Source organism: Saccopteryx leptura, chromosome 11, assembly GCF_036850995.1.
Source record: "Saccopteryx leptura isolate mSacLep1 chromosome 11, mSacLep1_pri_phased_curated, whole genome shotgun sequence".
NCBI classification, from domain to species: domain Eukaryota; kingdom Metazoa; phylum Chordata; class Mammalia; order Chiroptera; family Emballonuridae; genus Saccopteryx; species Saccopteryx leptura.
In genome coordinates this window covers 69,064,052-69,087,180 of record NC_089513.1, presented here as the reverse complement: position 1 = coordinate 69,087,180, position 23,129 = coordinate 69,064,052, and the positions used below count along the sequence as shown (strand labels likewise).

The 23,129-nt window shown below is 54.2% G+C and overlaps 1 protein-coding gene across 5 annotated transcripts; it reads right to left on the bottom strand.

Moving 5' to 3' along the window:
* Positions 1 to 292: 292 nt before the first annotated feature.
* Positions 293 to 18,901, bottom strand: DENND2D (DENN domain containing 2D). 5 transcript variants are annotated; one of them, XM_066352562.1, is made up of 13 exons: positions 18,676 to 18,694; positions 14,772 to 14,902; positions 13,985 to 14,160; positions 12,998 to 13,110; positions 12,207 to 12,276; positions 11,403 to 11,480; positions 9,616 to 9,756; positions 8,083 to 8,231; positions 5,184 to 5,361; positions 2,276 to 2,317; positions 1,792 to 1,864; positions 1,218 to 1,457; positions 293 to 793 (listed from the first exon to the last, which is right to left on the bottom strand). In XM_066352562.1, exons 2-13 carry the CDS (start codon positions 14,857 to 14,859, stop codon positions 717 to 719), a joined length of 1,425 nt encoding a protein of 474 aa, XP_066208659.1. In that variant the 5' UTR covers positions 14,860 to 14,902; positions 18,676 to 18,694; the 3' UTR covers positions 293 to 716. The 5 variants fall into 5 exon arrangements, with proteins under 5 accessions (XP_066208659.1, XP_066208660.1, XP_066208661.1 ...); XM_066352563.1 differs by lacking the exon at positions 18,676 to 18,694 and adding an exon at positions 16,946 to 16,964; XM_066352564.1 differs by lacking the exon at positions 14,772 to 14,902 and having other exon boundaries at positions 18,676 to 18,901.
* Positions 18,902 to 23,129: the final 4,228 nt, after the last annotated feature.

The following is a 23,129-nucleotide window of genomic DNA, read 5'->3' as shown; positions in this document are numbered from 1 at the left end:
GTCCACGGAGACTCCTCCCCTCAGGTCACCCTGGGTGCAGACGCTTCCCTCTACGGGCGGCCCTGTGCCCTGGGGACTGCTGCCCTGTCCCCATTGCTAGTGCTGCTTGTACCTGGATCCCGTACCTTGCCCGGTGGAAGTGGGGCTGCTGACCCTAGAATTTGGCCACAGCCCGAGTTCGGGGCCGCCGGGACCTGGCCCTCCACTTCTCGTACAGTTTGTCCTCACATCCGTTTCTTGTTTTGTTGTTCTCCCCCAAGAGCGGAAGCCAGAGATACACATTAAACAACAATAAGATTTTCGTTTTATTCTTACCCTCACATGTCCACAGACCCCCTTCTATGTGGCGAGCCTGCGCCTTTCAGCCCCAACCGCGTTCTCGGGGGAGGGTTTTGTCCCGGTGGCTCCTGGGACAGGGCAGTTAGAGCAACTTCTGAGTCTCTGTGACACCGGCACTGCCGGTGCCTGCCCTGGGCCACCTCGGCGGAAAGGGAGCCCTGCTCTGTGAGCACAGAGGTCGGGGCCTTCCAGAGTCTTGAGAAAGCTGATCCCAGGGATCCCAAATTCAAGACAGCAGCTTGAAGCCAGACCTGGTTTCCAGGACTTGGAGGAAGACCGGATTCGGGGATTGCCAGCCTTGCTGACCCTGCCGTCTTGGCCGGGGCCGAAGTCCACTGCGGGCCTGGAGGTCCAGTCTCTCCTGTTCCCCACAGTTCCTATTTCACAGCCTTTTCTCTGGATTTCTTCTGTTTCTTCTGTTCCTCATATTCAAGTATTTTCTGTTGGAAATAGCCTGTGGGTTCAGATGCAGGTGTAAGAGGCGCCCAGGGGTGAGGGCCAGAAACACCCTTCCCGTCCGCTCCCCGGACTCCCCCCGCCCTGCACCCACATTCTTGCTGGGGAATTCCCATGCCCTCACAGGCCTCTGGGGAGCCACACATTCCAATCAGACTCATTAATAGGAATGGGCTCCAGACTCAAAGAGCAAAGGGCCTCCTGCTGGCTCATGGGTACAGCAACTTCTCCAAACCCTCAGCCTGGGCAGCATTTCCTTAGACCTCCGGCTATTTCTGCCCTACCCCACCTGATAGGATCACAGCTGTTCTGTGGGACTCTAGAGGGAACTGCTGTCACCTCCCCGCCTCTTCCTAGGGCCACACTTCCCTTGGGGGCAGTGACCGCCTGGACTTAGGTGACAGGAGGCTCTCCTTGCGTACCTGCAGGAGGGTTCTTGCTCTTCTCAGCTTCCTGGATGAAAAGAGAGAAGAGCTGTGTCTTCACAAACTTCTTCACGAATCGGCGGTTGGCCTTGGAGGTCAGAGCCTTATAGAAGGCCCGTTCTTGGAAGTGGCCTTGCCCGTTGGCCTCCCGCTTGATATAGGAAGCATAGTGACCCACAGTCTTGACAAAGAACTGCACAAAAGGGCCTGAAACATTCTCGTTGGTTTGTTCTGACGCTGCAGGGGACAGAGAGAGGCCATCTCAGGGCAGTGGAAGGATGAAACGACCCACTGTCACCTTGGAGGGGCTGTCACTGCAGGCCAGAAGCTCAGGAAAGGGATAAGGGTGAGGTTCATAATTACAGACTGGCTCATTAAAATGGGAGGCTGGGTATGGGTTCTCCAGCACCGCTTAGGAAGAAGAAAGCCTCAGACTTGCCCCGGGATCTTGACCCCTGGGTCTGTCTGAGGCCTGCTGACCAGGTTCATGTTTGTTTTAGAAGGGAACAGCTGGGAATCATACCCTCGAGTCCTTTGGAGAAACCCAAAATAAGATGGGTCTAGGACTTACTTTTTAACTGACCAAGAGAGTCCAAGATGTCATCCTGAAGCTTGGGTGGTAGGATGTCTTTTTCATCACCCACCTAGTAGGGGACAGAGTCGGGGATGCGGTGTGAAGGGAGGTGCTAGCAGGAGGCCGTGTGTTCTGCACCCCTGCCCCCCCCCCCCCCCCAGTTCACAATCCACCACGCAGGAGAGAAACAACAGGAGCTCTTTCTTGGTCTTCAGTTTGAGTCATCATCAGCAAGTCTCCTTTCTCCCCCTGCGGTACCTGGTTCATACCCTTGCTCCAGAGGCACTAACACTGATTGCCTTGTCATGAATTTATCTGTGTTTCTGTCCCTTGTGGGCTCCCCGAGAGAGAGGACAGGTCTCATTAGCATGAGTTCTTGTGGGACAAAAGGACTTAGGTTGAAATAAGTGGCACAAGGATGGGACTGGGATGTGATTGAGTTGGGGGTGGACCTGCAGGGGGTCCGAACCCAGATACTCACTGACATTAAAAAGGTTCCTTCACACAGATTCACCAACAGGACCTGAAAAAAACCCCAAAACATAGGCTGGGTTGATCTCTTCCGCTCTCCTGAGAACTCAGGAGGCCCTACCACCTCCATTTCTGCCTGTGTAGCAACAAAATCGGCACCTCCAATTCTCATTTCCTGTCTGAGGCTCTCCAGTCTCATGGGTCCCCAGCTTGGAAACCTCAGTTCCCTTCCTAGGGAAAGAGTATTGGGGGGAAGGAGGAAGGTGAGGTAGAAACGGAAGTCATAGCCAGTCACTCCCTTAATTAAGTAACCGCTACTATAGACTGGACATTTCAAACAAGATCCGTGCCTCTGCACATCTATCTCCATCCTCCCACAGTCCTGTGGAGGCAGGTGCTAAAACCCACTCAAAGAAGTTGCCTGAGGTCCTACTGCGAATATGCAGGAGCCGGCTTCCACACCTAGGGCGCCCTGTTCTCAGGACGGCATCCCTCTCCCTGCTGCCTTCGGCCCCCTCCCTCGGGTCGGCTTTAGGACAGGGATGGAGAACTTTTCACCTTTCCATGCTTGCAACAGCTTTTTGTAAAACTGCATGGAGTTCCGGTCTAAAAACTCCCTCGGAGCTTTGGGAAACAGCAAGAGAAGGAAATGAACGCAGGGTCAACAGGAAGAGGGAAGGAAAGGCAGTGAGGAGACCACGTGTCCACAGGCTGCAGGCCAGACAAGGTCAGGGCTGGAACTTGGGGGCCTAGGCTCCCGTACGGGCTCCACCACTGCCCCAGGGGCCTTCCCCATTGGATTCCGACCTGCAGATCGGTTTCTTTGATCCCCACCGCATTTTCAAATCATTGTATTCGTGTCCAGTGTGTAAACTGGAAAATTTCACATAAAATTTGGATCCGGGGCTTCTCCTGAAAAGTCTGGAAGCCCAGCAGCGGTCCCCACTTCTAAAGGATGACATGTGGAGGGAGCTGAGCGCAGCTGCCCCATGTGGGCTGGGCACATGCCCCGCAGTTTGCCGCAATCCCACCCACACCTGTGTTGGTCACTTAAATGCCTATGGGGCTCCTCTTTTCAGTGTGGACTCTTGCTCTTGACAACAGGGTGAATGATCCCTCGGTGTTCCCTCTTCCAAATAAAAGAAAAAAGAGGGACCGGGAAGTGTGCCAAGAGACAGAGCAGCCACTGTAATTATCCATCATCAGGGGACAAAAGTTGAACTAGTCCAGGCCTGATTCCATTGAGCACATCAGGTTCAGATACCTTCATTCCGGGAAGGCTGTTTGTTTTGGGAGGTTGGGAGCTTAAAAGAGTGTGGATGAAGAATTGTTTTGTGTGAAGTCATTCCCCCAAATCTTTCTAGTATTTGGGTATATTACTGTCAAGTCATCCCTTCCAGAGAGCTTATGTGGGAGGCAGGGAATCCCGGCACACCCACCGTAGGCCCTGCCTACTTCACAGAGCAGCAGCAGAAAACAGGCCAAGGCCTTGGAAGGCAGGAGCCAGGTTCTGCTGGCCTTGGGGTGTCTTCCCACCCACCCCGCCATCCGGGGGAGGAGCCACAGCTTCTGAGAAGCCGGAGCTGCAGCGTCAGGAAGTTTCATACTAATGGTATTGGGACATTTTATGTCTTATTGCTAAACACGGGGCTGATACTGTGTCCCAGTTAGTCACAAGGCAAAGGCTCGTTCAAAGGGCATGTGTACTTAGCAGTTCTGAGAAGAGCTGGGAGGGCCAGGAAACAAGGAAGGGAAACATTTCTTTCCTTCCCAGCAGCACTTTGTACAAGGATTTGGGTTTTCCCTGTGCCGGTTCCATCACTGCCTGTGTGACCTTGGAAATGTCATCGAGTTCTCCAGACCTCAGTTATTTCTTATGTAAATGGGGGAAGTCTTCCCATTGGGGCGAGTTCCAGAACTCTTAGTGCTTACTGTCAGCCTCTTCCCCTGGTTGGCCCCTCCTTTGCACAGAGTCAAGGTTGGCCAGTGCACACACATATACCTAAGTAGCTCTTCTTGCTTGAGATGAGTAACATGCGATCTCTTGAGAGTTCATATTGACAACTCCAAGCAGAACACATTGTGGGTTGTCCTTCCAACGCTGGGGATCGACAAATGCTACAAATGTCCATTTTCACCACTGAGCGCATTGGTATGTCTGAGGTGCTGTCCCCGCTGACAAAATCAAAGAGCTACATCCTGATTAGCCAACTGAGCTCATTGGGAAGGCGTTTGCTACAAAACTGTGCATTTCAAGATTCAGTTTTTAGAGAGACTACATTAGTCAGCTCAGTGGTTTTCAACCTTTTTACCCTTGGGGACCTGTGAAAATACGTAGGGGAATTATTTCAGGGACCGCTAAGGCAGAAATCACCCTAAGCATAAGCAAATTCAACTAAGATCACTGGGTCTATAATCTTCATACAACATCAGGGTGGCTGACTCTTTCGCGGACCAGTATGAAATTTCTGATGGACCGGCCCGTGGGAGGATGGTTGAAAATCACTGAGATAGCTCACGTCCAAGGAATGTGAGTGAATTCCAGTGGGCTGTGTGTTGCATAGACCAGCTGTGCTTAACCATTCAGATGAGACAGGGGACAGCCCGGAGCCTGCTGTGTGGGGCCAGCAGGCCTAGGACATCTAGAAGACTCCTCAATAAGCTACATGCTGCCCTTGGAGCCCTAAGGGGATCATTCAGGAGAGGACTGATGCTTGTGGAGCCCCCATGCTGTGTCCACACCAGATGAGGAGCTGTGTGCAGGTGACCTTCCTACAGCCCCTGGGAACTGAGCACTGTCACCCCCATGTCACAGAAGCAGCTCAGGCTTCATGAGGTAAAGCCACTTGCCCCGCATCACACAGCCCTTAGCAGCAGGTCTGCCTGGCCCCGGTCAGAGCTTCTTCTCGCTGTCCTACCTCTTCCATGGGGCTCTCCATAACCTCCTGCAGGAAACGCATTTGGACTCCAACCATGAAGGGAGTGGGACAGCAGACAGTGGCCAGCAGGCTCTCGGGGACAACCGGGATGTAGGTGTGTGCCCAGCTGAAGGGGTAAAGCAGCGCGGCGGCGGCGTGGATACACTGAGACAGGGTGCTGGGGACAGGGCGCAGAGAACGAGAGTCAGAGGGGCCTCCCTGCCCTCCAGCCCAGCACCCCGCACCGTCCAGCACCCCGCAGTGCCACTACCCCCTGCGGCGCTTCGCCCCGCCTGCACAGGTGCAGAAGCAGGTCTGGGAGCCACGTGAGTCACACGTGACTCCTCACAGCTGGGCGGGGAGGCGCAGAGACCTCCTCACAGCTGGGAGGCGGAGGCTCCTCTCAGGGCCCTATTGGTTCCTATTTCCCAGCGAGTCTTCTCAGCTCACTACCGAGCAAAAACAAAGTGGCTTTAAAGAGAGGAGGGAAGAACAAACACCTTCTCTCCCTCGGCAGATCATCCGTGGAGCCCCTTCTATTTGCTCACGTCCCGTGCTCAGGACTCGGCGCTGGAAGTGAAAGACACTGGCCCTGCTTTTAAGGAACTCACAGTGTTGCTAAGGAGACAAGCGTGTAAACACTGGGACTCAGCCTCATTTCCTCCTCCTGTCTCTCCACCCCATCCCCGATCTTAACCCCTCCGGGCTCCCTCTGGCCACGCAAGGTCATTTAAAGTTACCAGGTTGGGAAACTGGTAAGCAGTTAACTTGGGAAATTCCTAGATTCCAGGAACCTCACCCAGCAATTCCTACCCGGGAAGTCCCACAGAAGTGGCTCCTCTGCCCTTCCCAATGAAGCAGTCCCTGTGTAATTGCTGCCCGTGTCACAGCTCAGGCCCAGCTCCTCGCCCCCCACCCCCACCCCCAGACCCCAGTCTCCTCTTCTCTGTTGCCCATTAGCCTTCACGGCTCTTCCTTTCTCCAGGTTGCCCCCAAACCAAAGCCAATAAAAACAGAGGTGCGGAAAAGAATTCTTATTCCAATTCTTGGTATCAGGCTAAGACTTCCTGAGGGAGAGAGATTGAGTCTCTGAGATTTTAGCCAGGGCTTTGGCTGCCTGGAAGCGGGGACCTGAAAACTGGTGTGGGAAGGAAGTGGGGGAGAGGTGAGATCTCCCCGGAGAAAGTGAATGCCTGATAGGGAAGAGCTGCCAACCAGTGCCCCTGTCCAGGCCAGCAGTCACCTGCAGTCACATTCACTTCCTAATGCTGATCTCCCCCTGGGCGGGGGTGGGAGGAGCACCTCAGCTCCAGCCACACAGAAACTTCTCCTTTCCTTCCAGGGCCGAAAGGGAAAAAGCTATTTCCAAAGCAAAGGGTTACAGCACTTCCCTCAAAGATTAGCCTACAACTAGGGCCTTGTGTTGTCACTGATGTTTATAGGATGTTCAACCCACTGACCCCCCCCCCCCCATTCCCTGCCCAAGCTTCCTTTTCTCTGAAAGCCATGACATTCACCTGACCCTCTCTGGACTAACCTTTGGGTCCCTAACATCCTTTTCTTCTTCTTCTTCTTCTTCTTCCCTAAAAGACGGAGCCAGAGTTGTCAGCCCAGTCTCATCGGCTTTCTCCTCCCCAGACATGAATAGAAGGCCAACCTCCTACTGTTTCATGACATATTTTTTTTCTTTTTTCATTTTGTCACATGTCCCCCTGTGTCTTTCTCAGACTCAAAGCCCCTAAGAGGTATGACCAAGACATGACAGCGCCCTGCTCCAACTGCACACAGGGATATATACTCATCTGTGAGCTTAGCGTTAAGGATAACAAACAGCTCACACGACTCAGATGCGTCTGGCCCCAGGGTACTAGGTACCCAACGCAAATTAATTCATTTAGTCCCCACCACAACCCTATGAGGTAGGCATAAGCAAGCACTCTCTCCGTTTTACAGATAAGATCACTCCAGCCTAAGGGGACCGGAAGCTGAGGTGGAAGAGCCCCCGTTCTGCTGATTGAACACCTGTGCTTTCACTCTGTACCGAATTCTACATCCCCTGAGGTCAAAGACCATGTCTTGTTTGTATGCTCCTGAATGCATCGGACAGACAGTTGGCACACAACAAATGTTTGTTGAGTAAGCGAATGGATAGATGGGACGTGTTTGTCATTAAGGAGGATGGACCTGACCTCCATACCATTATACGCCTTCCTGACCTGTCCCCGCCCTCCTTCCCTCCCTCTGCCTTTCAAGAGCAGAATCATTTCTGCATCCACCCTAATGGCCCCCACCTGGGCTGTCCCTGGAACACTTCTCAGCATTTTTAGCGCTAAAACAGGAAACTCCTTCAGGCTTAAGCAACAATCAAGTCTGGAGGCAGAAGCAGGTTTAGTGCAGATCAAGACCCAGAGGCAGGAGGGTGAGCACATGGGTCCTATAACCTGGCTTCCTTTGAGGACCCTCTGGCTGACCAGGCGGTGGCGCAGTGGATAGAGCATCGGACTGGGATGCCGAGCACCCAGGTTTGAGACCCTGAGGTCGCCAGCTTGAGCGCGGGCTCATCTGGTTTGAGCAAAAGCTCACCAGCTTGGACCCAAGGTCGCTGGCTCGAGCAAGGGGTTACTTGGTCTGCTGAAGGCCCGCGGTCAAGGCACATATGAGAAAGCAATCAATGAACAACTAAGATGTCACAATGTGCAACGGAAAACTAATGATTGATGCTTCTCATCTCTCCGGTCCTATCTGTCCCTGTCTATCCCTTTCTCTGACTCTCTCTCTGTCTCTGTAAAAAACAAACAAACAAACAAAACATGCAAAAAAAAACAAACAAACAAAAAACTTGAGGACCCTTTGGCTATGCCCTTGAACCCAAGGTGAACTGCTCAGTGGCGGGACCCACCTGAGACCTTCTGCCAGGAAGATGATTCTTCTCTCCAGCACGGCAGAAGCAAAGATCTGAAGAATCTGTTCAAAGCGGAGACACCGCAATAGAGAACTGAAATCCACGTGTTCTAGATGGGAGTCCAGGGGCCGCGTCAGGGAGATGAACTTGGGGAAACCCGAGAGAGAGGCTGTCACCACACTGAAACATCATGCAGACCCCAGAAGGCTGGGCCACTGCCAGCCCCCATTGTCCCCACAGGAGTAAATCTGATCCTGTCTCTCCCTTGCTAAAACGCCATGCCCGGTTTTCCCGGTCCTGGGAATCATGCTGACATTATCGTACCTAGCATGGCCCACGTGGTCTTGCCTCCCTACGCGCTGCGCTGAGCACACTCCACCCCCATGGCCATGCTTCGTCCCATCACCCCCTTCCTGTTCCGCGAGCATGTTGTGCTGTTTCCAGCCCGGGGTCCTCCCCAGGTGAGGCCCTCCCCTGGACTGCCCTTCTCCCTTCGTTCCTGTCCTCCCTGGAGTCTCAGAGGCCTTCCATGGCCAGCCAGGGCAATGTGCATCCTCTGTGGAGCACCCTTCCCCCCCCCATCACAATCTTGAAACTGTTCATTAGATATTTGTCTGTTTCCTTATCTAACATCCGACTCCCCCACTAGACTTTTAGCTCCATGACGTCAAAGATCATGTTCCTTTTATTCACCACGTTATAGCCAGAAAATAGCAAAGCTGGGTGCCTAGCGAGCATTCTTTTCTTGAGTAAGTCAGAAAGCCCAGACCTCCCCTGCTTATTATATGGGGAGGCCAAGGTTCAGAGTGACACACAGCTTATCAAGAGGAACAGGGGTCAGCAATGGACTTTTATTATTATTATTATTACTGATTGATTTGAGAGGGGGGGGGAGAGACAGAAAGAGAGAGACATCAATTTGTTGTTCCACTTATTTTCAAGTACTCATTAGTTGATTCTTTTATGTGCACTGACCGGCAATCGAACCCACAACCTTGGCATGTCCCGACAACATTCTAACCAACTGAGCTAACTAGCCAGGGCTGGAATTCTTAAAACAATGTTCTATTTGCTGCTTTGTCTGCTCAGTGCCTTAAAACAATGGCATCCCCCATGTGGCATGGGTGGAGACTCAGGGGCGGGAAGGTGAGAAAGAGACGGATGGAGGCCATAGGTATAAATACAAGACAGACACAGGAGGACATAGGGCGGGGCTGGGGACAAGTGGCAGTTTGGGGGCTGGGGACAAAGTCCATTCTAGCACCAGGAACCTCAGCTTATATGGTTTATTTTTAGAAACAAACGTCTTGGTGGCTTGAACAGTGACTAGGTCCTTGTGAGCATCAGGTTGGGAGGATCAGAAAATTTGGATTAGATTTCTAGCTCTGCCAATAATTCAAGCCGAGACCCAGTCCCCGCCTGGCTCAGTTGCTCTGTATGTTAACTGGTAAATGGCAGGACAGTGCCGAGAGGTGCCACAGGAGCCCGCCCCTCCGGCCAGGGCGGGCCTCACCTTTGTTTTCAACCTACCTCAGTGCCCGAGTCAGGGATGAAACTCTTGAGGGTGACAGTCTTCCCCGGAGCAGGGAAGGCCGCCTCCCGGAGGCCCTGCATGAACGGGTAGATGACAGCCATGGAGATCTGATGCCTCTTCTCCACCTCGTCCAGGATCTGTGCGGAGAAGGACCACAGGAGCCGCGGCTCAAAGGAGAGCGACGGGGAGGCTGGCAGAGGCCCCCTGTGTGAGGCGCCCAGGCTGGTCCAGCCAATCTACAGGGACCTTCCAGGCCCCTCCCCCAGCCAGGCCTCCCGCTCCCGGCCACAGACCAGCCTACTGCTCTCTCCTGGCCTTCTCTACATCCTCCCTCTACCAGTCCATATTCTTCCCTTCTCCCCACATCAACACAAACTCCCTTCCCCCCGGAAGTCAACCCATTGCAAACTCATTATCCATGGTGATACCACGTTCACTTGTGCTGGTTGGAGTGGGAGCCTTTTAGGAAGCACCACTCTGCCCGCCAGCTTCCACTGGGTACTACTCCCCAAGGCCAAGGCCAGCCTCTGTCCCTCAGCACCCTGCACGGATGAACGCTCCCCCCCAAGCCAAGGCTGACGGAGTTCCCTGCCTTCGTCCTCCAAGGTGCCTGCTGGGGGCACAGCACACTGAAGCTCTTTCCTGGCCACCAAGACACGCTACATCCATACCCGGGGCCTCCTCTCATCCCCACTCAGGTGCACTGGCTCTCAAACGAGCCCCAGCGGGAGAAGTCCTGGAGGCCTCCACGTCCCTTCTGCCCTGGAAGGAGTCGGAGGAAGCCCGCCATTGTATAATAACTGTCTCCATATTTCTTTAGAGCAGCGGTTCTCAACCTGTGGGTCGCGACCCCAGCGGGGTCGCCTAAAGCCATCGGAAAATACATAATGCATATCAGGTATTTACATTCCAAATCATAACTGTAGCAAAATTACAGTTATGAAGTAGCCACCAAAATTATTTTTTGGTTTGGGGTCACCGCAACATGAGGAACTGTATTGCGGGGTCAAGGCATTAGAAAGGTTGAGAACCACTGCTTTAGAGCTCTGCCCTTCTCACGGATCACCTCACCGGAGCCTCATACCTGCCGTGAGACAGGATGGCGCGGGGACATCAGATGCATTTGACAAATGGAGAAACTGAAAACTCCCCAATTCAGAACCTGGGGCTCCCTGCACGGTCCCCTCTGCTGCTTTCTGACCTGACTGGAGACGGGGCGGTGGCACTGGGCAGGAGAGACAGTCTCCTACGTTCATTCAGTTCTCTCTTTTCTCTAAAATCAAGTGGAGCCTCAGCCCTTCCCCCGCCTCAGTCCTCCCAACAGGGGTCTCGCCTGACCCGGGCTGTGAGGGAGGCATCCCCTAGGGCAGGGGTCCCCAAACTTTTTACACAGGGGGCCAGTTCACTGTCCCTCAGACCATTGGAGGGCCGGACTATAAAAAAAAAACTATGAACAAATCCCTATGCACACTGCACATATCTTATTTTAAAGTAAAAAAAAACAAAACAGGAACAAATACAATATTTAAAATAAAGAACAAGTAAATTTAAATCAACAAACTGACCCGTATTTCAATGGGAACTATGCTCCTCTCACTGACCACCAATGAAAGAGGTGCCCCTTCCGGAAGTGCGGCGGGGGCCGGATAAATGGCCTCAGGGGGCCGTAGTTTGGGGACGCCTGCCCTAGGGCTTAGGGAGCACAGCCGGCTGGCGGGCAGCCATGCAGAGCGGGGAGCCCAACAGGCCCAACAGGCCCGGGAGGAATTCGCTCCGGCCCTACCTTGGAGAACAAGCCGAAGCAGCCGATGCAGCTGATGATGCAATACACCTTGGGGAGCCGCGGGCCGGGGCCGCTGGGCTGCAGGGACAGGGAGCCTCCGTCAGTGCCGCCGAGTCCCCGGGGCCTCCGCCGACTGGGGCTGACCGGCACGGGTCCGGGGGGCTGGGGCTGGGGGCCTCATGGGGGAAGGTTAGGCCGGATGGAGGAAGGCCTGGCCTGCAGAGGTCCTGTTTGTGGGACACGCACCAAGGAGGCCAGAGCGGCCACCAAAGTCAAAGGAGGAAAGTGGCTGCGAAGGGGCCGGCCGGCTTGAGGGCAAGCACCTGCCGTGATCTGGGGTCGGCAAAGAGAGGGGGCGAGTGTGCTGCATGGATGAGGAAACGGTGAGGAAGGACAACACTGTACAAGTGACCTGAAGAATCCTGAAAGCCCAGAGGTGTTCTGGTTCTGATCTACGCTCTGGGCGGCTCCCGGGCCAGGCACCGAGGCCTGGGTAGGGAAGGCGGAGAGGGGTAGGTTGGAGCCCCCTATACCACCGAGGGGGGCAGCTCTTGGAAGTTGGGAGAGCAAAGACCACAGCGGGGCCAGCAGAGGTCCCCTGGGCAGGCGGGCGAGGAGGGGCATGTGTCCCTGGTCCTGCGGGGCTGCGGAGGGGCACTAACATGGCAGCTGGAGCTGGGCTGTGCTCTCTCTACAACCACCACTGCCAGGGGGCCTGGGCTCCTGCAGCTGAGGCTTGAACAAGCCCAGCTGTGGAGCCGAGCGGGCTGCAGAAAGAAGGGGGCAGTTCTGAGCTGCACAGACCAAGAGGCGCCTGCAGTAGCCAATCTTCCTGCTCCCATCCACGTTGGTCAGGACGAAGGAGAAGGTCTCCCTGAAAAAGAGCAGACAGGATTTTCATTTGCTCAGCAGACTGTGAAAGAGGAAGGGGTCAGCATCAGAGGGGGGCGCCCAGGGGGAGTGAGGAGGGCACAGGGCACTGCCAATTAGCCACGAGAGCAGTCGCAGTCATAACACCAGAGATGTATTACATGCTTATTGCTGTCACGCTCCAAGTACATCATCTCATTTAATTTTGAAAACAACCCTCTGAGGTAACCGGCCCGATCGTTATCCCCACTTTGGAGTTGAAGGAGCTGAGGTCGAGGGGGCATTTCTGATTCAAGCCCATTCAGCTATGAGGACTAAAGCGAAATTTCGAAACCAGGCAGTCAAATTCCAGGGCTCATGGTCTAAGGGTCTTTGCTATCCCACCTTCTTAAAGGCCAAGGGCCTCCTTCTAAGTCTAGCTTCTGCCACTAGCGGAGTCAAAACACAGACACTGTCTGTCACTCCTGGCCCAGAGGCAAGAATCTTGCCCATCTCTGCACAGACATAACTGGTCCAACCCCGTTAGCTAAGATCCTTGGCCTTGAGGGCCGGCCCCCAGGCAAGTGTGGGTTATGCATGAATCAACTGAGTCCCTCTCGTCAGGAGGAAGGCTGGTGAGAAATGGGCAGACACACCAGGTGAGGGGGACACAGGCACCACAAGGCTCTCACACTGTCCCTTCTCCGCCGATCCCGGAGGCCCCGCCCACAGGGCCAAGCAGTTACCTGGAATACTCGGTGAGTGCTGCCCACTCGTTCCCATCCGGGAAGCAGAACAGAGGGATGGCGTTGAGCAGCCGCTCCTCCTCCTCCTGCTGGCCCCGCAGCAGGTTCTCCCGCTGTAAGGAACAGGAAGGAGACCAGCCGATGGTGGATGGCGCGGCCGGGCCGTGGGAGAAGGCTGGAGGGCAGGCGGGTCCTCTTCTGAGGCTCCAAAGAAGTCTGAGCATCAGCTTTTCCACTGGCGTGGGGTCAAAGCGTGCCTCGGCCTATCACTCTGCACTGGGACTTCGCTCTGGGGCTGGCTGGAATGACCCCATGGCTGGACCCCCTGGTCCAGCTCTACATGAAGCTGAGCTAGATGTGAGGGTCCTGGGGGTCTGTGTCATCAGCATGAGGGCCAGGGCCACACCCGAGCACAGAGAGGCCCAGAGACGGCCCGGCTTCCTGCGAGGACCACGTCACAGGATACCACATCAGAGAAGAGAAGCAGCCAGCTCGCTTGCTGCACTTTCAGGGTTAATGAGAATCTCTGTCACCCAGTGCAGGAGCCGGAGGCCCATGAGGAGCCCAGCGCGTGGGCTGTGGCCACGGGCTGGGCTGAGTCTGGCCACCAGCTGTGCGGCTGTCCCACCCACTCCAGGGAGGGGATTCCTGCCGGGAGCTCCTGCAGAAGGTAATCCTCTCCATAGAGCAGGGTGACTGGACACGGAATCTGGGAGAACTAGGGGGTTCCAAAGGGGGCGGAAGAACTAGCCTAGTTTCCTGGCCAGGGAGCCCAGGTCAGCTCCTCACAAGGCAGCCAGACCTAGATTCTGTGGCTGATAGCAGAACACGGGGCTGGGCCTGCAGGGAGCAGGAGCAGGCAGGCTCAGGGCAGCTCCGAACTGGAGCCAGCCCGGCCGGCTATGGCTACGGAGAGAGCGAGGGTACCCCTGCTGTCTCTCAGACGCCCCATCCTCTGTCTCCCCTGCCCCCTCCTGCAGCCCTTACCTTGGGAAACTGGTAGGTGATCGTAGGCTCATAGTCATCCCCTGACCGCTTTTTTTTGAGGGAAACAACGAGGAGGTATTCAAAGAAATGCTGTCCTCCAACGAAGCTGGGCAGACAGGGCTCCTGGGCCCTTTCTGGTTCCTTTGCAGCTTCCCCCGGGTTGTCCTGGACAGATCCTGAAACCAAGACGCATGGCCCGCTGGCTATCTCACAGATCTACGCCCCAGGTGGAGACTGCGCGGCTCCAGGCGGCTTCAGCACCTGAAGGCCGGCTAGCCGAGACTCTGAGGTCCCTGGAGCCAGCACCTGAGGCTCTGCAACGGGGTCAGAGCCAGCTGGGGAGTTTCCGTGCCTGCCCTGGGAGATGTGAAGTCACGCGGAGCCAGGAGAAAAGAAACCACGGATCTGAAAGCCAAGGAAATGTACCAGGGAGGCCCCCTGGGAGGCCGTATGCCCCAGAGTACCACAGAGACTCTGCCGACCCATTGGGTGCCCAGTGCAGTTGCTGAAACAGTATGCCCAGTAGACCAGCACTTACTAAATCAGAAGAGGCTCAAGGGCCATGTGGCTGTGACTACACCAGCACCGCCCCCCCCACACACACACACCCGGGGGCATGAGAGGCTCTAAAAACCAGCAGGGAAAGCCTGCCAGCCCAGTCACATGGGGACTAGGTGGAGGGCAAGATTTAAAAGGAAGAAGAAAAAGAAGTGTTTCAAGGAAGGAACAGCCCCATGAAAGAGAGTCACGGCGGGGGAAAAAAGGAAGTAGGCAATCCAGTCCAGACCTGCTCGGAGTCGAGGAGGCCGTTTGCGGAACAGCCTGAGCATCCCGCCTACCACTTGTCCTTCCATCTTCCCGGGCCTGCGAGGCATGGAGCGCTGCCCTCTCCTCCGGCAACAACTGGCTACAGAAAGCCTGAAAAAGCGGCCGTTGCTTCAGGGTCTGGCCCCAGCGCTATGAAGACAAGCCCCACGCTGTCTTCCTGATGGGGGAGCGCAGTTTCCATCTTGGGCACCCCATGGTTGAGCAAGAAGGATGTGACGGGACCCAGGAAGGCGGCAGGAGGCTCGCACTGACAAAGGCAGCATCCTGGCACAACAGCTCAGACCTCAGCTCCTCCCAAGAGCCCCAGGGTGTGGTGAGACAAAAGGTCATGAGCAAACACCTCCAAGGCCCTGCTGGCTTCTGGGCTAAGGGCTCTGAATTCTGGGCTGCAGGTTGGACCGGGGTTTATTTACAATCTCTGGTGAGTAGAGAATGCGAGATAACATCAGACTGTGGGCACTGGGGCCTCACTAGACCCAAGACCTGGATCTTCTATCCCCATTTCTTTGATTCTTGGCCTTTCACTTCTCAACCTGGTCGACAGCAGTCCCAAACCCCTGCAAGGACATCTGCCGCCCACTGGGACGTGCAGGTCTTTGGGGCCGCAAAGCAAGAACACAGGACCAAACCCTCCCCTCAACCGGGATGCCGCAGCTCTCCCTGACATCTACGAGGAGAAATTCTAGTACGAGGGAAACCTGGAAATCAAGGCGAACCGAAAGCCTCCTCTCCCGCGGTGACACAGAGAGCAAAGTCCCCCTCCAGGCTGGAACGTTCCTGACATTTCAGGCCTGGCATGGAGCATCACTCACCCTCACAACACCTCCTGAGACAGACTTCTCTCACTGGGATCTATTGCAGGGTCCCAGCAAAGAGTCCCTCTTGCAAACAGAAAGCACTGACTCAGGACATTCTCCCTGGCCTACAGTAGGGAACTGGTTGCATCAGCAGCCTGAGGGTCACTCAGTGACAGTAGAAAGCATTCGGGTTCTCTGCACCCCACCCCCACTCCTGCTTTTTTCCCTGGGTTAGGTCAATGGTTCCCCCCCCCCCCCAAGCAGCTGCACCTTGGGGATCTAGTGGTGTCTGGAGGCTGTGTCTGGGGGCTGAGGGAGAGATAAAAAAAAATAGCAATAAATCACACAGGAGCCTCATAGAAGCCCCGAGTGAGTAAATGCACAATGTAAGGGAGAAGGACTTTGGCCAGGAAGCTGTGCCTAACAGAAGTCAGGAGGCAAAGGCAGTTGGTGACAGTGGCTGCCACACCTGCAGAGAATTAGCAGCCTTCTGGAAGAAAAAGGGATCCTGGAATAGAGACGATGGCTGCCTTGCTCTTAAGAGCTTTGGCGGCCTGACCTGTGGTGGTGCAGTGGATAAAGCGTCAACCTGGAAATGCTGAGGTTGCCGGTTCAAAACCCTGGGCTTGCCTGGTCAAGGCACATATGGGAGTTGATGCTTCCTGCTCCTCCCCCTTTCTCTCTCTCTCTCTCTCTCTCTCTCCCCCACCATTTACTCCCATCACAGTAAATAAGGACATTACACATACTGTAACAATGAGAACAGTGACCCAGAACACAGAACTCTCGCCACTCTTTGCTCGCACACTGCACAGGTTTGTTGCCCATGCCTCACCACCTGTCTAAGGAATAAACATCTTGCTGATACAGATGGGGAAACTGAGGCGCAAAGTAGTTCAAGGACTATTGACAGAATCTGTTGGGGGTGGGAACTATGAGAATCCTAGACCCATTCTCCTGCCTTGTGGGTGCAGTACACACAGAACATCCCATAAATGTGTGATGCCTCCTGTTTGCAAAGGACTTTGAGAACCAAAATCATTTCTCTGATCATTCCAGAATCTCAGTAAATTATTCCTTTGCTCGAATCCTTTGAGTTGCAATGTATAGCCCACTCCCTTCCTGCTTCACCAGGAGAGCCAAGAGAACAGCAAAACTCATCAATTCAAACAAGTAAGTGACAAGACTTCTGGCCTGAGGCCCAAGGAAGCCAGAAAAAGATACCTCTCCCCTATCTTTCCAAGGGGGTTAGCAGAAGAGAAAACACCCACCAAACACACATATTTCATATAGGTCACCTCATTTAATCCCCAGTGCCCTGGAAAGGAATTCTTACCTGGGGTTTTTAATTGAGGAGGGAGCCACCCTTTCCAAGGAAGAAAGTAGTCTGGTTACACTTGTTCCTCCACCAGGAAGCTCCTCCCACAGCCACCTGAGGGAAGTCCCAGACTGGCTAGAATATAGGTGAGCGGAGTTTCTGGAACCTTCATTTGAAAAGCTGGCCTTACCTCCTCTAGCTCAGCTACTCTCAACCCAAGACCACCACCCTCATTGCCACTCCTTCTACCAGGGTGATTTACACATTTGTGTGTGCCCATGTACTCACACACACACACACACATCCTCCTACCGCACAGCTGCCTCGGAGGGAGGGGGACTCCAGGAAAGTGGAGGACAGAGGGAAGGTACGGAAGATGACAAAGTCACACTCTCATGACCTGGCAGCTGCCTGATCTCAGGACAGGTAGTACTGGCTGCTCATCTTCCACTTCCTCCACGTCCAGGAAGCTCCTCGGGGCACAATCATCACCTCGTTTGGGGGGCCAGGGTGGGTGGAAACAACTGGAATGTCGCCTCTGGGCTGAATGGCAGACCCTTTCATTCACACCGAGGTCTCCGGGGTGAGGGGGGCCAGGAAGGTGCAGGCCTGTGCTCGCCAGAGAGGAGAGCACTGCAGCTCTACCCTGTGTTCTACTCTGGCCACTGCACACTCCAGACCTCTGTCCCCGCCGGTGTTTCTGACCTCTCTGCCTTGCCTGGGGTGATATGACAGATACTGGAACCCCGTGTTTAGGGAGACCAGCAAGGCTGGGATGATAGCAGGAGCACTGAGCTCACCCCCAGACTTCCCACCTCTGGGCTTGGTTATGGGGGCACAGGGTGGCTTCACTCAACCTATTGATTCGCCAGTGCTAGAAGAGGCGGTCCGTACTGTCCAATCGCTCTCTCCGCCACGCACATAGGGACCTTCCGGCGGAGTACTGAGGGCTCTGGCTGCTCAACCACCGCACTGGCTAGTGGTAAGCAGCAATAAATGTTTGCCAACCGATTGAAGAAAATGAATGAATCCCTAACCGCCTTCCTCCCAAAGCGCAGTGGCCCTGCGCAGGAGGAAATGAGCATCGACTTCTAACGCGATCCCCACAACACTGGGAGGACTTATCCTCACTTCACCGCCGAGGGGGGGGGGGGGGGGGTCGGGGAGGCGGGACTTGCGTGGTTCACACACTCGAAGGAAGCCACAGAGCAGGCGCCACCCCAGCTCTGCTCTTGGCCACACTCTCGGTGGCCCCTTGACTGCCTTGGGCGGGGGTGGTGCGTCGTCCCGGAGACCAGTTTTTCTGGCGGGTGGCTATTTGCGGCGCAGGGACGAGTCAGGGGGCGGGGCGGCGGGCACCCGCGGGCTGAGGCGGGGTCCCCCGGGAGGGCGCTCCGTGCACTCTGTGGTTGCACCGCAAGCTTCCTGGCCGGAGGACACGTGGCCCCGGGGCCCCACCACGGTTTCCTCTGCCCTGCCGCCTCCCACTTCATCCCCTTTGGCCTGGCCGCTCTTCTGACCTCCGACCTTGTCCTCACCTGGCGCTGTCCACCCCTCCCTGCGCCCTCTCGGCTCACCTGAGCCCTGCCCAGCCCTCCCGAGTGAACGACAGACTGCTCCCGGATCCCGACCCTCCGCGCCTCTTCCCCGGCCCCCCGAAGAGGCCCCCGCCGCGGTCACCTCGTGTCCTGGCCCGGGTCCCCGCGCCACCCCCGCGCCCTTGGCCCGCGCCCCTGCCCGGCACTAACCCCCACGGCCGCGCTTCAGTCTCAGGCTGGCTCGGAGGCGACGGCCGAGCCCATCCATGGCCCTTTGGTGCCCGGCGCCCGGTCCCAGGTCCGCGCCGGCCCCGCCCCCCGCGCCGACCTCCGGAGGGCTGACACTTTCACTTTCACGCGGGGGGAGAGGCCGAGGGGACCCGCCCCGGGCGGGGCGGCGCACCTTCCGGACTCGGCCCAACCCACGGCGCACCTGGGCGGGCCCACTCTTTCCTCGGCCGGGCCGAGCGCTGCGTGGGGTGACAGAGGGCGCTCGACGCGCGTCGGGACGGGGCGGTGCCACCTCGCTCCCACCCTCCGTGGAGCGCCCCGGGAAGTTCGCCTCTCTAACCCCGCCGTTCTCAAACACGCGCGGGGTCCCAGAGAGGTCAGCCCAGCACGGGCTAGGAGTGCCCGTGGCCACCCGCGCACCTTCCAGACCGGTCCCCACTTATCCCATAAGGGGATCGCTTTTTCAGCGCGGTTCCACCTTTCCATGCCCTCCATCTCTTTCCCTGCAACTGTCAGTTCCAGATCTTCTGCCGTATTTGTCCTTCTACCGCGGGCATCTGTGCCTGCTCTGCTCAAAGCCCTGTTCCACTTCCCTCCAGGAACCAAGGGGAACCGAGGACAGCCAGATGGGCTCCTGGGCGGGGACTGGAGATGTGGCCAAGGGTCCAGACCCTGCCTTCGCTGTGTCTTTTTTTTCCTCTTCCATTTATTGCAGTAACGTTGGTTAATAACATTATATAAATTTCAGAGGTACAACCTGATAATTCAACATCTCTTGTGTGCTCACCACCCAGAGAAGTTTAATTTCCTTCCATCACCATGTATTTACCCCTCTTTACTCTCTTTTTCTTCCCCACACCCCCCTTCCCTCTGCTGTATGTATCTATGAGTCTGGTTTTTGTTCATTTTCTCCTTCACTGGATGACTACATAAAGACAGATGATGGCAGCTTCCTGACCTTCTAGCTGAGACAGAGGTAGCAGCTTCCCCAAAATGGCCACTCTGGGTGTTGAGCCTGTATCTGCACCCCACCCCCACTCCTGCTTTTTTATACGGTGGAATACTACTCAGCCACAAAAAGATAAAATCTTGCCATTTGTGACATGGGTGGGTCTGGGGGGTGTTATGCAAAGTGAAAAAAAGTCAGATGAGAAAGGACAAGAACAGTATGATAGCACTGATATGTGGAATATAAAATAAAAAGGAACAAACCAGCCAGCGTGTTCCTGAGCAGATGAACAAAATGTGGGTAGGCCCTGTCCTGCCCCCCTCTCCGCACTGACGTGTCAGAGATAAGGAACAGAAAGCTCTTTGTCAGCTCTTCTGTAATACACATGTAAGGGATGGTGGTGATGGTATAGTTGCAGCTAGTCACACTCCGTTTTCTAATCCCAAATCCCAGTGCAATCTTTCAGCTCCTCCTGCATCCTTCTCACGTTTACTGGTTTCCTCCAGACATGCCCAGACCTCTAGCGGCTGTCGGGTGTGAAAGTCTGCATCTGATAAGCCCCACTTGCTCCCAGGGCAACTTCCCTGGCTCCCTTCCCCTCCCAGGACCAGGGTGAGAAGAGTGGGAGGAATAGAGTCCTCTTCAGTTGCTCCTTCCCCAGAGGTATTAGCCTCAGTTTCAGGTGTGCAAGGCGGAGGGAAGAAGACGCTCTGGCGGCAAGATGTCTAGGATCATCTATAGATGTGACCCCCCAGGCTGCAGCTCCCTTCCCCCTCTTGTGCTTGGCCTCCAGGTGACTCTCTTGTCACAGACTATGGGTGAGCAGAAGTGAGGAGTCCAGCCCTGGTATTAAACTGTCTAGTTTTAGCCCTGAAATTCTAAAAGTCGCCTCTACTCTGGGCCTCTGCAATTTTGTGCTTAATTACACAGTGTATTTCTGTTCCCTATTCTCGGTGTATTCCCGCATGCAAGGGCACATGTCTTTCCCAAATACCTTCTCTTGGCTGCACCGTGTCTTAGGCATCTCTGGGTAAATTTAGAATTTCTTCATGATAACCTTGTCCAATTGGTCGAATATTATTGTGCCTTAATTTTCTCAACCTATTTTAAGGTGGTCCCAACCAAACTACTTCTTTCCTTTCAAAACCGATGAAGAAATATGTGCACATGTACTCCAAAAAGACCTGCACAAGAATGATCCTGTAAACCCTGTTTGAAATAGCTTCCAATTGGAAATAGCCTCAAATGTTTATAAATAGTGAAACAGATGAATTGCAGCACATTCTTACAACGGAATACTATACAGCAGTAAAAAATGAACACCCCACTGCTACAGACAATGACGTGGCTATTTCACACAAACATAATAGAGCAAAAAAGCCAGACACAAAAGAATACCTAATGTAAGTTTCCATTTATATAAAATTAAAAATAGGCAAAACAAATATATGGTATGAGAAGTCAGGATGATGTTAGATTTAGAGAGGAAAGAGGAAGTAATAATTGAGAGGACACCATAGGGATTCTGGGTGCTGCTAATATCTTATTTCTTAACCTAGTGGCAGATACATAGGTGTGTTCACTATGTGATCTTTTGTGTGTGTGTGTGTGTGTGTGTGTGTGTGTGTGTGTGTGTGCGCGCGCGGCAGAGAGAGGGACAGATTGGGACAGACAGGCAGGAAGGGAGAGAGATAAGAAGCATCAATTCTTCGTTGTGGTTCGTTAGTCTCCTTAATTGTTCATTGATTGCTTTCTCATATGTGCCTTGTTTGGGGGCTACAGCAGAGCGAATGACCCCTTACTCAAGCCAGCAACCTTGGGCTTTAAGCCAGTGATCTTGAGCTCAAGCTAGTGACCATGGGATGATGTCTATGATTCCACGTTCAAGCCAGTGACCCCACACTCAAGCTGGTGAGCCCCCACTCAAGCCGGATGAGCTCGTGCTCAAGCCGGCGACCTTGGGGTTCCAAACCTGGGTCCTCCGCGTCCCAGTCCGAAGCTCTATCCACTGAGCCATCGCCTGGTCAGGCTATGTGATCATTCTTTGTACTGCACACTTCTATGCATTTTTCTGTATGTATATGAGACTTTAATTTGAAAAGATTTTTTAAAGTATTCATTAGGATATTAGGGTAATATAAATGGAGATATAAGCTAGTTTGAGTTGAGACTGAATCAAGAAATTATTGGGATGTAAGTTAACAAGTATAAATCTACATTTTGAGAAGTGTGTGGAATAACAGTGAAAAGTTCTCTGGTCCACAATTAGAGGGAGAGCTGGGTTGTGAGTGATGGGTTAAGACAGAAAAGATTAGAATGTGTTCATAGGCGTTAGGGCTAGGGACCAGCAGGGGTGAGAGGAACAGTGTGGCAGATGGAACAAGGTCTGAGAGGAGAGCGAGAAGGTGGAAGTCGGGGTGTAGGGAAAATGTTAGCTTTACATAGGAAAAGGGTATTTAGTTTGAGGGAAAGAAAAGAAATCAGACTGGAAACAGATGTTGATTAATTTGTAGATGCAGAAACAGGCTCAGAGATGTTAAGAAACTTGCCCAAAGTAAAAAAAAAAAAAAAAAAAAACTGATAAAGTAAATTTTTAATTCCTACGCAGATGGGAACCTTATCTCCAGGTTCTTGGGGCGCTGATGACGAGTGCCCCAACAGTTGCTTGTGGCCTCTTCTGTGAAGTTGACAAGTGGCCCAGTACGCAAAGCACTACTTATTAGTACAATTTCCAGAACGACATGTTTTTCTCATTCAAATAAGGGAAACTTAAGAACCGCCTCCGTCCCATGACTATGGGAACTGACATTTCAGAATCAGGGTTTGGTCTGAGACTCTGGATAGGGAAAACAAGGTTTTTACATTAAATCCAAGATCATGCTGGATGAGTTCTGAAAATATTACCGGAAAGGGGACCTGGCCCTTTGGGTCTGCCTTGAGCCGACCGGTAGTGTGTGGGTTCTTGACTTCATGAAGGAAAGATTTCACAAGACGAGTCCGGATGATTATGAGAGTATGTTTTTTAAAGCTGGGAACGGGAAAGCCAGGAGGGGCCGAGGTTGGAAGACGCAGCAGGAAAGCCTCGGAGGGGCTGCGTGGCTCTCCAGAAACCTTCCGGGAGAGAAATGAGCCCACATGAGGAAACTAGAGAGACAGGTTCAAGCTGTTAGCCCAGGACGAAGTGCCGCTGCCCGTGGCTTCCCCTGCCTGACGTCTTACGGGGACCCTGAGAGTTTAGGAGATACCCACCTGTGGGGGCTGACACGGGAGAAGGGTGGGCAGGGAAAGGCAGGGTGCTCTCCCAGGAGGGAGGGCGCGCTGGCTCCTTTGTTCCGAGGGTTTTTAAAGACTGGGAATAGCGAGGAGGATTTCAATAGAATATCCGTCAGCTTTTCCAGGTGTGTCCTTTCAGGGTCCTGGTCTCCATCAATTGGTCAACCCCCAGGCAGGGGGTCATTAGTCATCACAGCTGCTCCTGGGGTTG